This window comes from Oncorhynchus keta, chromosome 4, assembly GCF_023373465.1.
Source record: "Oncorhynchus keta strain PuntledgeMale-10-30-2019 chromosome 4, Oket_V2, whole genome shotgun sequence".
Taxonomy (NCBI): domain Eukaryota; kingdom Metazoa; phylum Chordata; class Actinopteri; order Salmoniformes; family Salmonidae; genus Oncorhynchus; species Oncorhynchus keta.
In genome coordinates, this window is record NC_068424.1 from 8104432 (window position 1) to 8119675 (window position 15244).

The 15244-nt window shown below is 51.9% G+C and overlaps 1 protein-coding gene across 1 annotated transcript in view; it reads right to left on the reverse strand.

Annotated features, from left to right (window-relative positions):
- LOC118382292 (collagen alpha-1(XI) chain-like) overlaps positions 1 to 15244 on the reverse strand; it is a 232488-nt gene that overhangs the window by 214139 nt on the left and 3105 nt on the right. Inside the window, 2 exon segments of the mRNA XM_052498236.1 lie at positions 7444 to 7606; positions 14789 to 15002. Coding sequence (XP_052354196.1) covers positions 7444 to 7606; positions 14789 to 15002 — 377 coding nt within the window.

A 15244-nucleotide genomic window follows, 5' to 3' on the forward strand; every position in this document is an offset into this window, starting at 1 on the left:
ACACCCTGACCCCCTGACGCTCCAAACACACTGACGCTCCAAACACCCTGACACCCTGACGCTCCAAACACCCTGACACACTGACGCTCCAAACACCCTGACACACTGACGCTCCAAACACCCTGACACACTGACGCTCCAAACACCCTGACCCCCTGATGCTCCAAACACACTGACGCTCCAAACACACTGACGCTCCAAACACCCTGACACACTGACGCTCCAAACACCCTGACACACTGACGCTCCAAACACCCTGACGCTCCAAACACCCTGACCCCCTGACGCTCCAAACACCCTGACACACTGACGCTCCAAACACCCTGACACACTGACGCTCCAAACACACTGATGCTCCAAACACACTGACGCTCCAAACACACTGACATACTGACGCTCCAAACACACTGACGCTCCAAACACCCTGACACACTGACGCTCCAAACACCCTGACGCTCCAAACACCCTGATGCTCCAAACACCCTGACACACTGACGCTCCAAACACCCTGGCACACTGACGCTCCAAACACCCTGACACACTGACGCTCCAAACACCCTGACCCCTGACGCTCCAAACACCCTGATGCTCCAAACACCCTGACACCCTGACGCTCCAAACACACTGACGCTCCAAACACCCTGACACACTGACGCTCCAAACACACTGACGCTCCAAACACCCTGACACCCTGACGCTCCAAACACACTGACGCTCCAAACACCCTGACACACTGACGCTCCAAACACCCTGACACACTGACGCTCCAAACACCCTGACACACTGACGCTCCAAACACCCTGACACACTGACGCTCCAAACACACTGACACACTGACGCTCCAAACACCCTGGCACACTGACGCTCCAAACACCCTGACACACTGACGCTCCAAACACCCTGACGCTCCAAACACACTGACGCTCCAAACACACTGACGCTCCAAACACCCTGACGCTCCAAACACCCTGACACACTGACGCTCCAAACACCCTGACCCCCTGACGCTCCAAACACACTGACGCTCCAAACACCCTGACGCTCCAAACACCCTGACGCTCCAAACACCCTGACACACTGACGCTCCAAACACCCTGACACACTGACGCTCCAAACACCCTGACACACTGACGCTCCAAACACCCTGACACACTGACGCTCCAAACACACTGACGCTCCAAACACACTGACGCACCAAACACCCTGACGCTCCAAACACCCTGACACACTGACGCTCCAAACACCCTGACACACTGACGCTCCAAACACCCTGACGCTCCAAACACCCTGACCCCCTGACGCTCCAAACACCCTGACACACTGACGCTCCAAACACCCTGACACACTGACGCTCCAAACACCCTGACGCTCCAAACACCCTGACGCTCCAAACACCCTGACACCCTGATGCTCCAAACACCCTGACACACTGACACTCCAAACACCCTGACGCTCCAAACACACTGACGCTCCAAACACCCTGACGCACCAAACACCCTGACACACTGACGCTCCAAACACCCTGACCCCCTGACGCTCCAAACACACTGACGCTCCAAACACCCTGACACACTGACGCTCCAAACACCCTGACACACTGACGCTCCAAACACCCTGACACACTGACGCTCCAAACACCCTGACACACTGACGCTCCAAACACCCTGACCCCTGACGCTCCAAACACACTGACGCTCCAAACACACTGACGCTCCAAACACCCTGACGCTCCAAACACCCTGACGCTCCAAACACCCTGACACACTGACGCTCCAAACACCCTGACACACTGACGCTCCAAACACCCTGACCCCTGACGCTCCAAACACCCTGACACACTGACGCTCCAAACACCCTGACACACTGACGCTCCAAACACCCTGACACACTGACGCTCCAAACACCCTGACACCCTGATGCTCCAAACACCCTGACGCTCCAAACACCCTGACGCTCCAAACACCCTGACACCCTGATGCTCCAAACACCCTGCGAGCAGGCCTTTCTAATCGACCTGGCACGGGTATCCTGGAAGGATATTGACCTCATCCCGTCAGTTGAGGATGCCTTGTCTTTCTTTAAAAGTAACCTCCCACCATCTTAGATAAGCATGCTCCGTTCAAAAAAATGCAGAACTAAGAACAGATACAGCCCCTGGTTCACTCCAGACCTGACTGCCCTCGACCAGCACAAAAACATCCTGTGGCGGACTGCAATAGCATCGAACAGTCCCCGCGGTATGCAACTGCTAAGGGAAGTCCAATACACACAGTCAGAAAGCAAAGGCCAGCTTTTTCAAGCAGAAATGTGCATCCTGTAGCTCTAACTCCAAAAAGTTCTGGGACACTGCTGCCTACTGCACTGAGGATAGGTAACACGGTCACCACCGATAAATCCATGATAATCAAAAACTTCAACAAGCATTTCTCAACGGCTGGCCATGCCTTCCACCTGGCTACTCCAACCTCGGCCAACAGCTCAACCCCCCACCTACTCGCCCAAGCTTCTCCAGCTCTCCTTTACCCAAATCCAGATAGCAGATATTCTGAAAGAGCTGCAAAACCAGGACCAGTACAAATCACCCCTGGAAAGCTGCGCAGTCATCCCCCTTTGAAGAGACACCCTGGACCCAAACTGTTACTGACCTATATCCATCCTGCCCTGCCTATCTAAGGTCTTCGAAAGCCAAGTCAACAAACAGATCACTGACCATCTCGAATCCCAACGTACCTTCTTCGCTGTGCAATCTGGTTTCCGAGCCGGTCACGGGTGCATCTCAGCCACGCTCAAGGTACTAAACGATATCATAACCACCATCGATAAAAGACAGTACTGTGCAGCCGTCTTCATTGACCTGGCCAAGGCTTTCGACTCTGTCAATCACCATATTCTTATCGGCAGACTCAGTAGCCTCGGTCTTTCGAATGACTGCCTTGCCTGGTTCTCCAACTACTATGCAGCCAGAGTTCAGTGTGTCAAATTGGAGGGCATGTTGTCCGGTCCTCTGGCAGTCTCTATGGGGGTGCCACAGGTTTCAATTCTTGGGCCGACTCTTTTCTCTGTATATATCAATGATGTTGCTCTTGCTGCGGGCGATTCCCTGATCCACCTCTATGCAGACGACATCATTCTGTATACTTCTGGCCCTTCCTTGGACACTGTGCTATCTAACCTCCAAATGAGATTCAATGCCATACAGCACTCCTTCCGTGGTCTCCAACTGCTCTTAAACGCAAGTAAAGCGGTGACCTGTCCCCTGTATCCAGGGTGGTGACCTGTCCCCTGTATCCAGGATGGTGACCTGTCCCCTGTATCCAGGATGGTGACCTGTCCCCTGTATCCAGGGTGGTGACCTGTCCCCTGTATCCAGGGTGGTGACCTGTCCCCTGTATCCAGGGTGGTGACCTGTCCCCTGTATCCAGGGTGGTGACCTGTCCCCTGTATCCAGGGTGGTGACCTGTCCCCTGTATCCAGGATGGTGACCTGTCCACTGTATCCACACCAGGGTGGTGACCTGTCCCCTGTATCCACACCAGGGTGGTGACCTTTCCCCTGCATCCACACCAGGGTGGTGACCTGTCCCCTGTATCCACACCAGGGTGGTGACCTGTCCCCTGCATCCACACCAGGGTAGTGACCTGTCCCCTGTATCCAGGGTGGTGACCTGTCCCCTGTATCCAGGATGGTGACCTGTCCCCTGTATCCAGGGTGGTGACCTGTCCCCTGTATCCACACCAGGGTGGTGACCTGTCCCCTGTATCCACACCAGGGTGGTGACCTGTCCCCTGTATCCACACCAGGGTGGTGACCTGTCCCCTGTATCCAGGGTGGTGACCTGTCCCCTGTATCCAGGGTGGTGACCTGTCCCCTGTATCCAGGGTGGTGACCTGTCCCCTGTATCCAGGGTGGTGACCTGTCCCCTGTATCCAGGGTGGTGACCTGTCCCCTGTATCCAGGGTGGTGACCTGTCCCCTGTATCCAGGGTGGTGACCTGGGTGGTGACCTGTCCCCTGTATCCAGGGTGGTGACCTGTCCCCTGTATCCAGGGTGGTGACCTGTCCCCTGTATCCAGGGTGGTGACCTGTCCCCTGTATCCAGGGTGGTGACCTGTCCCCTGTATCCAGGGTGGTGACCTGTCCCCTGTATCCAGGATGGTGACCTGTCCCCTGTATCCAGGGTGGTGACCTGTCCCCTGTATCCAGGGTGGTGACCTGTCCCCTGTATCCAGGGTGGTGACCTATCCAGGGTGGTGACCTGTCCCCTGTATCCAGGATGGTGACCTGTCCCCTGTATCCAGGATGGTGACCTGTCCCCTGTATCCAGGGTGGTGACCTGTCCCCTGTATCCAGGGTGGTGACCTGTCCCCTGTATCCAGGGTGGTGACCTGTCCCCTGTATCCAAGGTGGTGACCTGTCCCCTGTATCCAGGGTGGTGACCTGTCCCCTGTATCCAGGATGGTGACCTGTCCCCTGTATCCAGGGTGGTGACCTGTCCCCTGTATCCAGGGTGGTGACCTGTCCCCTGTATCCAGGGTGGTGACCTGTCCCCTGTATCCAGGATGGTGACCTGTCCCCTGTATCCAGGGTGGTGACCTTTACCTCCCCCTCACAAGACAATCAGTTATTATTTACGTTCCTCTGACCGTCCACCCCTGCCTGAACTGGGGACCCAGAGAGATCAAACACAGCAAAAAGATCACGACAGAGAGACATGGGGGGAAAAGTCAGAGAGACACTAGAACATAAGAGTGAGATATAGAATGTCTGAGACTACATAGGAGAAGATGGAATGGAGGTCACCATTACTAGTGTGGGTCAAACATCATGCCAGGAACTAACTAGCACAAATGAAGTTCCTTCAGGAAAACATGTAAACTATATAACTATGTAAACTATGTCAAATATATAACTATGTAAACTATGTCAACTATATAACTATGTAAACTATATAACTATGTAAACATGTAAACATGTAAACTATGTAAACTATGTAAACATGTAAACTATGTAAACTATGTAAACTATGTAAACTATGTAAACTATGTAAACATGTCAACTATGTAAAAATGTAAACTATGTAAAAATGTAAACTATGTAAACTATGTAAACATGTCAACTATTTAAACTATGTAAACTATGTAAACATGTCAACTATTTAAACTATGTAAACTATGTAAACATGTCAACTATTTAAACTATGTAAACTATGTAAACATGTCAACTATTTAAACATGTAAACTATGTAAACATGTAAACTATGTAAACATGTAAACTATGTAAACTATGTAAACATGTAAACTATGTAAACTATGTAAACATGTCAACTATTTAAACTATGTAAACTATGTAAACATGTCAACTATTTAAACTATGTAAACTATGTAAACTATGTAAACTATGTAAACATGTCAACTATTTAAACTATGTAAACTATGTAAACTATGTAAACATGTAAACTATGTAAACATGTCAACTATGTAAACTATGTAAACATGTCAACTATGTAAACTATGTAAACATGTCAACTATGTAAACTATGTAAACTATGTAAACATGTCAACTATGTAAACTATGTAAACTATGTAAACATGTCAACTATGTAAACTATGTAAACATGTAAACATGTAAACTATGTAAACTATGTAAACATGTCAACTATTTAAACTATGTAAACATGTCAACTATTTAAACATGTAAACTATGTAAACTATGTAAACATGTCAACTATGTAAACTATGTAAACTATGTAAACTATGTAAACATGTCAACTATGTAAACTATGTAAACATGTCAACTATGTAATCTATGTAAACATGTCAATTATTTAAACATGTCAACTATTTAAACATGTAAACATGTACACTATGTAAACATCGTGCTCAGATTACTCTTTTTAGGCCACAAAACTTCATTAAAACAGAAAACACTACTCGTTAACCACTAAAACCAGTTTATTACACCAGAGCAAAAGTATTTCCCTCCTAGCTTCAGTGGCATTTAAACTTCTATTTTCTCCTTCAAATGAAAAGCACCTACAGACAGTGGACAACAAAACATTCCTACAGGCCAGCGTTGTCTTCAGTGAACCCATCACCCCAGAAGTTCCACTCTGTCTAACAGAAGGTTTAGGCCAAGATCTTTAATAACAAGCTTACAGGGTTTTAGTAGCCTACCAGAGGTTTAACATCAAGCTACCCAAGTCTACTGACTACAGCAATAGACAGCTATTCACTATTTTGACCAGGGTCCACAAAAGTAGTGCACTATATAGGGAATATGGTGCCATTTGGGAGTCAACCATGGTCATGGAGGTGAGCACTCAGCACTGCTAATTTTGTAATAGAGCAGAGCAACAAGACCCAAGAGCCAAATAGCTACACAACAACGAGATAGCTACACAACAACGAGATAGCTACACAACAACGAGATAGCTACACAACAACGAGATAGCTACACAACAACGAGATAGCTACACAACAACGAGATAGCTACACAACAGAGAGATAGCTACACAACAGAGAGACAGCTACATAGAGAGATACAGTAGCTACACAACAGAGAGATAGCTACACAACAGAGAGACAGCTACATAGAGAGATACAGTAGCTACATAACAGCGAGACAGCTACACAACAGCGAGATAGCTACACAACAGCGAGATAGCTACACAACAGCGAGATAGCTACACAACAGAGAGATAGCTACACAACAGAGAGATGGCTACACAACAGAGAGATGGCTACACAACAGAGACATGGCTACACAACAGAGAGGTAGCTACATAACAGAGGTAGCAACACAACAGAGAGATGGCTACACAACAGAGAGATGGCTACACAACAGAGAGATGGCTACACAACAGAGAGATGGCTACACAACAGAGAGATGGATGTACGATGCCTGCGGTTGTGAGGCTCGGTTAGATGTACGATGCCTGCGGTTGTGAGGCCCGGTTAGATGTACGATGCCTGCGGTTGTGAGGCTTGGTTAGATGTACGATGCCTGCGGTTGTGAGGCTCGGTTAGATGTACGATGCCTGCGGTTGTGAGGCTCGGTTAGATGTACGATGCCTGCGGTTGTGAGGCTCGGTTAGATGTACGATGCCTGCGGTTGTGAGGCCCGGTTAGATGTACGATGCCTGCGGTTGTGAGGCCCGGTTAGATGTACGATGCCTGCCGTTGTGAGGCCCGGTTAGATGTACAATGCCTGCGGTTGTGAGGCCCGGTTAGATGTACGATGCCTGCGGTTCTGAGTTTGTGTGTTTATATTTCTGTTCAGTGTAGTTGTGCACCTCTTTTACTCCCACACACGACAGATTTGAGTCATTGCTGTTCCAGGCTTATATGCTCTACGCTATTAGACTGGGGATGAGGTTAACATCACCATGTTACAGCAACCAAGCAGAATGTACAGCCCAGCATCCTGTCCAACATCCTGTCTTTACCTGGAAGACGTCTTCGTCAAGGATCCTGGTTCCGAACACGGTGATCCCGTCGGTGTTGACAGAGGCACGGTCACCCCTGAGGAGGGGTTTGGTGATCTTCTGTTTACAGTCCACGATGACGGTGACCGTCTTCTTCTCCACACTGATGGCCACACGATGCCACCTGTTAGAGGGGACAAGAGCAACAGAGCATGGTTAGATACTGTACATTCAGATTAGACTGCTGCTAAAACCCTGCTGTGACCAGACTGAATGGTGCAGGTTTTGAAACAGCAGGTTTTAACCAGACTTACAAAAACCTCCACAAACAGACAGAACATTGTTTGCGTCTCAAAAGGAAACCCTACACCCTATTGACCATAACACTAAACAAGAGGGTGCCATTTGGGACGAACTCAAAAGGGTTACCCGACGTGGCCACGCGTGTACCCAACACCTCCTGAGCCCCCTCCAGGACATTCTGGCCTCCACACTCTGTTTAACACTGGATTATACTCATTATACTCATTAAACTCCAAACTTAATCCTCCTTCTGGGTTACTCGGCATGACAGACGTGCTGAACATTGTGGAAAGTGTGTGTCAGGAAAGAGCAGGAGAGAGCTGGAGGCGCACAGTCAAAACACTGTCCTGAGGAAGAGGATCCGGAGGAGAAGAGAGGAGGAGGAGCCTGAGAAAGGAGGAGGGGGAGGAAGAGGACTAATCCCAGGACCATAACACCTCCTATCCCCTGTGCTGTAGCCAAGGACCATAACCCCTCCTATCCCCTGTGCTGTAGCCAAGGACCATAACCTCTCCTATCCCCTGTGCTGAAGCCAAGGACCATAAACTCTCCTATCCCCTGTGCTGAAGCCAAGGACCATAACCCCTCCTATCCCCTGTGCTGAAGCCAAGGACCATAACCCCTCCTATCCCCTGTGCTGAAGCCAAAGGACCATAACCCCTCCTATCCCCTGTGCTCTAGCCAAGGACCATAACCTCTCCTATCCCTGTGCTGCAGCCCAGGACCCCCTAACCATAACCCCTCCTATCCCCTGTGCTGAAGCCAAGGACCATAACCCCTCCTATCCCATGTGCTGCAGCCCAGGACCCCCCTAACCATAACCCCTCCTATCCCCTGTGCTGTAGCCAAGGACCATAACACCTCCTATCCCCTGTGCTGTAGCCAAGGACCATAACCTCTCCTATCCCCTGTGCTGTAGCCAAGGACCATAACCTCTCCTATCCCCTGTGCTGTAGCCAAGGACCATAACCTCTCCTATCCCCTGTGCTGAAGCCAAGGACCATAACCCCTCCTATCCCCTGTGCTCTAGCCAAGGACCATAACCCCTCCTATCCCCTGTGCTCTAGCCAAGGACCATAAACTCTCCTATCCCCTGTGCTCTAGCCAAGGACCATAACCCCTCCTATCCCCTGTGCTGTAGCCAAGGACCATAACCTCTCCTATCCCCTGTGCTGAAGCCAAGGACCATAACCCCTCCTATCCCCTGTGCTCTAGCCAAGGACCATAACCCCTCCTATCCCCTGTGCTCTAGCCAAGGACCATAAACTCTCCTATCCCCTGTGCTCTAGCCAAGGACCATAACCCCTCCTATCCCCTGTGCTGCAGCCCAGGACCCCCCTAACCATAACCCCTCCTATCCCCTGTGCTGTAGCCAAGGACCATAACACCTCCTATCCCCTGTGCTGTAGCCAAGGACCATAACCTCTCCTATCCCCTGTGCTGTAGCCAAGGACCATAACCTCTCCTATCCCCTGTGCTGTAGCCAAGGACCATAACCCCTCCTATCCCCTGTGCTGAAGCCAAGGACCATAACCCCTCCTATCCCCTGTGCTGTAGCCAAGGACCATAACCCCTCCTATCCCCTGTGCTGAAGCCAAGGACCATAACCCCTCCTATCCCCTGTGCTGAAGCCAAGGACCATAACCCCTCCTATCCCCTGTGCTGAAGCCAAGGACCATAACCCCTCCTATCCCCTGTGCTGAAGCCAAGGACCATAACCCCTCCTATCCCCTGTGCTGAAGCCAAGGACCATAACCCCTCCTATCCCCTGTGCTGAAGCCAAGGACCATAACCCCTCCTATCCACTGTGCTGAAGCCAAGGACCATAACCTCTCCTATCCCCTGTGCTGTAGCCCAGGACCCCCCTAACCATAACCTCTCCTATCCCCCATACTGCTGCTATTACCCAGGAGCCCCCTATCCATAACCTCTCCTATCCCCTGTGCTGAAGCCAAGGACCATAACCTCTCCTATCCACTGTGCTGAAGCCAAGGACCATAATCTCTCCTATCCACTGTGCTGAAGCCAAGGACCATAACCTCTCCTATCCCCCATACTGCTGCTATTACCCAGGAGCCCCCTATCCATAACCTCTCCTATCGCCTGTGCTGAAGCCAAGGACCATAACCTCTCCTATCCACTGTGCTGAAGCCAAGGACCATAACCTCTCCTATCCCCTGTGCTGAAGCCAAGGACCATAACCCCTCCTATCCCCTGTGCTGAAGCCAAGGACCATAACCTCTCCTATCCCCTGTGCTGAAGCCAAGAACCATAACATCTCCTATCCCTGTGCTGAAGCCAAGGACCATAACCTCTCCTATCCACTGTGCTGAAGCCAAGGACCATAACCCCTCCTATCCCCTGTGCTGAAGCCAAGGACCATAACCCCTCCTATCCCCTGTGCTGAAGCCAAGGACCATAAACCCTCCTATCCCCTGTGCTCTAGCCAAGGACCATAACCTCTCCTATCCCCTGTGCTGAAGCCAAGGACCATAACCTCTCCTATCCCCTGTGCTGAAGCCAAGGACCATAACCCCTCCTATCCCCTGTGCTGAAGCCAAGGACCATAACCTCTCCTATCCCCTGTGCTGTAGCCAAGGACCATAACCTCTCCTATCCCCTGTGCTGAAGCCAAGGACCATAACCCCTCCTATCCCCTGTGCTGTAGCCAAGGACCATAACCTCTCCTATCCCCTGTGCTGTAGCCAAGGACCATAACCCCTCCTATCCCCTGTGCTGTAGCCAAGGACCATAACCTCTCCTATCCCCTGTGCTGAAGCCAAGGACCATAACCCCTCCTATCCCCTGTGCTGAAGCCAAGGACCATAACCTCTCCTATCCCCTGTGCTGTAGCCAAGGACCATAACCTCTCCTATCCCCTGTGCTGTAGCCAAGGACCATAACCCCTCCTATCCCCTGTGCTGTAGCCAAGGACCATAACCCCTCCTATCCCCTGTGCTGTAGCCAAGGACCATAACCTCTCCTATCCCCTGTGCTGTAGCCCAGGAGCATAACCCCTCCTATCCCATGTGCTGTAGCCCAGGACCATAACCCCTCCTATCCCCTGTGCTGTAGCCAAGGACCATAACCCCTCCTATCCCCTGTGCTGAAGCCAAGGACCATAACCTCTCCTATCCCCTGTGCTGTAGCCAAGGACCATAACCCCTCCTATCCCCTGTGCTGTAGCCAAGGACCATAACCTCTCCTATCCCCTGTGCTGTAGCCAAGGACCATAACCCCTCCTATCCACTGTGCTGAAGCCAAGGACCATAACCCCTCCTATCCCCTGTGCTGAAGCCAAGGACCATAACCTCTCCTATCCCCTGTGCTGAAGCCAAGGACCATAACCCCTCCTATCCCCTGTGCTGAAGCCAAGGACCATAACCCCTCCTATCCACTGTGCTGTAGCCAAGGACCATAAACTCTCCTATCCCCTGTGCTGTAGCCAAGGACCATAAACTCTCCTATCCCCTGTGCTGTAGCCAAGGAGCATAACCCCTCCTATCCCATGTGCTGTAGCCCAGGACCATAACCCCTCCTATCCCCTGTGCTGTAGCCAAGGACCATAACCCCTCCTATCCCCTGTGCTGAAGCCAAGGACCATAACCTCTCCTATCCCCTGTGCTGTAGCCAAGGACCATAACCTCTCCTATCCCCTGTGCTGTAGCCAAGGACCATAACCCCTCCTATCCCCTGTGCTGTAGCCAAGGACCATAACCTCTCCTATCCCCTGTGCTGTAGCCAAGGACCATAACCCCTCCTATCCACTGTGCTGAAGCCAAGGACCATAACCCCTCCTATCCCCTGTGCTGAAGCCAAGGACCATAACCTCTCCTATCCCCTGTGCTGAAGCCAAGGACCATAACCCCTCCTATCCCCTGTGCTGAAGCCAAGGACCATAACCTCTCCTATCCACTGTGCTGAAGCCAAGGACCATAACCCCTCCTATCCCCTGTGCTGAAGCCAAGGACCATAACCCCTCCTATCCCCTGTGCTGAAGCCAAGGACCATAACCTCTCCTATCCCCTGTGCTGAAGCCAAGGACCATAACCCCTCCTATCCCCTGTGCTGAAGCCAAGGACCATAACCCCTCCTATCCACTGTGCTGTAGCCAAGGACCATAAACTCTCCTATCCCCTGTGCTGTAGCCAAGGACCATAAACTCTCCTATCCCCTGTGCTGTAGCCAAGGAGCATAACCCTCCTATCCCCTGTGCTGTAGCCAAGGACCATAACCCCTCCTATCCCCTGTGCTGTAGCCCAGGACCATAACCCCTCCTATCCCCTGTGCTGAAGCCAAGGACCATAACCCCTCCTATCCCCTGTGCTGTAGCCAAGGACCATAACCTCTCCTATCCCCTGTGCTGTAGCCAAGGACCATAACCTTTCCTATCCCCTGTGCTGTAGCCAATGACCATAACCTTTCCTATCCCCCATACTGCTACTACTACCCAGGACCCCCCCCTAACCATAACCTCTCCTAACGCCCGTGCTACTACCCAGGACCATAACCTCTCCTATCCGCCATACTGCTGCTTCTACCCAGGACCCCACCTAACCATAACCTCTCCTATCCACCATACTGCCGCTACTACCCCGGACCCCCCTAACCATAACCCCTCCTATCCCCCGTGCTGCAACCCAGGACCATAACCCCTCCAATCAGAGAGCTCCTTGCACATGACATGGCGACGGTATATATTCTAGAGGGGGTTGCATCAGGGTTTGAGTATGAATAGAGTCTGAGTGAAGAGACAGACACAAAGTTAACTAAGCTCTGTTTTCAGTCTTCAACCAGCCCTCCTCCTTCCTCCCTCCCCAACATCCCTCTCCCTGGTCTCTGTAAGCAGAGATGGTCTCCCTCTCCCTGGTCTCTGTAAGCAGAGATGGTCTCCCTCTCCCTGGTCTCTGTAAGCAGAGATGGTATCCCTCTCTCCCTCTCCCTGGTCTCTGTAAGCAAAGATGGTCTCCCTTTCCCTGGTCTCTGTAAGCAGAGATGGTCTCCCTTTCCCTGGTCCCTGTAAGCAGAGATGGTCTCCCTTTCCCTGGTCCCTGTAAGCAGAGATGGTCTCCCTCTCCCTGGTCTCTGTGGGCAGAGATGGTCTCCCTCTCCCTGGTCTCTGTGGGCAGAGATGGTCTCCATCTCTCCCTCACCCTGGTCTCTGTGAGCAACGATGGTCTCCCTCTCTCCCTCACCCTGGTCTCTGAGTAGAGATGGTCTCCCTCTCTCCCTGGTCTCTGTGAGTAGAGATGGTCTCCCTCTCCCTGGTCTCTGTGAGTAGAGATGGTCTCCCTCTCTCCCTCTCCCTGGTCTCTGTGAGTAGAGATGGTCTCCCTCTCTCCCTCTCCCTGGTCTCTGTGAGTAGAGATGGTCTCCCTCTCTCCCTGTTCTCTGTGAGTAGAGATGGTCTCCCTCTCTCCCTCTCCCTGGTCTCTGTGAGTAGAGATGGTCTCCCTCTCTCCCTCTCCCTGGTCTCTGTGAGTAGAGATGGTCTCCCTCTCTCCCTCTCCCTGGTCTCTGTGAGTAGAGATGGTCTCCCTCTCTCCCTCTCCCTGGTCTCTGTGAGTAGAGATGGTCTCCCTCTCTCCCTCTCCCTGGTCTCTGTGAGTAGAGATGGTCTCCCTCTCTCCCTCTCCCTGGTCTCTGTGAGTAGAGGTGGTCTCCCTCTCTCCCTCTCCCTAGTCTCTGTGAGTAGAGATGATCTCCCTCTCTCCCTCTCCCTGTTCTCTGTGAGTAGAGATGGTCTCCCTCTCTCCCTGTTCTCTGTGAGTAGAGATGGTCTCCCTCTCTCCCTCTCCCTGGTCTCTGTGAGTAGAGATGGTCTCCCTTTCTCCCTCTCCCTGGTCTCTGTGATTAGAGATGGTCTCCCTCTCTCCCTCTCCCTGGTCTCTGTGAGTAGAGATGGTCTCCCTCTCTCCCTCTTCCTGGTCTCTGTGGGCAGAGATGGTCTCCATCTCTCCCTCTCCCTGGTCTCTGTGAGCAACGATGGTCTCCCTCTCTCCCTCTCCCTGGTATCTGTGATTAGAGATGGTCTCCCTCTCTCCCTCTCCCTGGTCTCTGTGAGTAGAGATGGTCTCCCTCTCTCCCTCTCCCTGGTCTCTGTGAGTAGAGATGGTCTCCCTCTCTCCCTCTCCCTGGTCTCTGTGAGTAGAGATGGTCTCCCTCTCTCCCTCTCCCTGGTCTCTGTGAGTAGAGATGGTCTCCCTCTCTCCCTCTCCCTGGTCTCTGTGAGTAGAGATGGTCTCCCTCTCTCCCTCTCCCTAGTCTCTGTGAGTAGAGATGATCTCCCTCTCTCTGTTCTCTGTGAGTAGAGATGGTCTCCCTCTCTCCCTGTTCTCTGTGAGTAGAGATGGTCTCCCTCGCTCCCTCTCACTGGTCTCTGTGAGTAGAGATGGTCTCCCTTTCTCCCTCTCCCTGGTCTCTGTGATTAGAGATGGTCTCCCTCTCTCCCTCTCCCTGGTCTCTGTGAGTAGAGATGGTCTCCCTCTCTCCCTCTTCCTGGTCTCTGTGGGCAGAGATGGTCTCCATCTCTCCCTCTCCCTGGTCTCTGTGAGCAACGATGGTCTCCCTCTCTCCCTCTCCCTGGTATCTGTGAGTAGAGATGGTCTCCCTCTCTCCCTCTCCCTGGTCTCTGTGAGTAGAGATGGTCTCCCTCTCTCCCTCTCCCTGTTCTCTGTGAGTAGAGATGGTCTCCCTCTCTCCCTCTCCCTGTTCTCTGTGAGTAGAGATGGTCTCCCTCTCTCCCTCTCCCTGGTATCTGTGAGTAGAGATGGTCTCCCTCTCTCACTCTCCCTGGTCTCTGTGAGTAGAGGTGGTCTCCCTCCCTCCGTATCTCTCTGTGAGCAGCGAAGGGCTCCCTCTCTCCCTCTCCCTGGTCTCTGTGAGTAGAGATGGTCTCCCTCCCTCCGTATCTCTCCCTGGTCTCTGTGAGCAGCGAAGGGCTCCCTCCCTCCGTATCTCTCCCTGGTCTCTGTGAGCAGCGAAGGGCTCCCTCCCTCCGTATCTCTCCCTGTTCTCTGTGAGACCAACCAGCAGCAGTAGTGGTAGCTCAGTCTTGACTTACTTTCCGTCGGCCAGGTTGAGAGAGCGGAACAGCGGGTAGCCCTCAGGTGCGGGTCTACCACTCTGGTCCTCATACAGGAAGATAGGTGAGCGTCCCACCTCCACTCCCAGTTGCTGCACACCCTGCTCACTGTAGACAGACAGCAGGAAGGACTGGAGGCCGGCCTTGGGCCTGAGGGTGGTCAGGATGGAGAAGTCTTCAGGGAACTCACCTCCTACCGAACACAGGTTGTGTTAGAATTACAGATACAGTAATACCCCCCCTACACAATGCACAAAACACATGTTAGATCAGGTTAGAATTACACAGATACAGTAATACCCCCCCTACACAATGCAAAAAACACATGTTAGATCAGGTTTGAAATGCAGGGAACTGATTGAATCGTAAGATGTGACTGATTGAATCATAAGATGTGACTGATTGAATCATAAGATGTGACTGATTGAATCATAA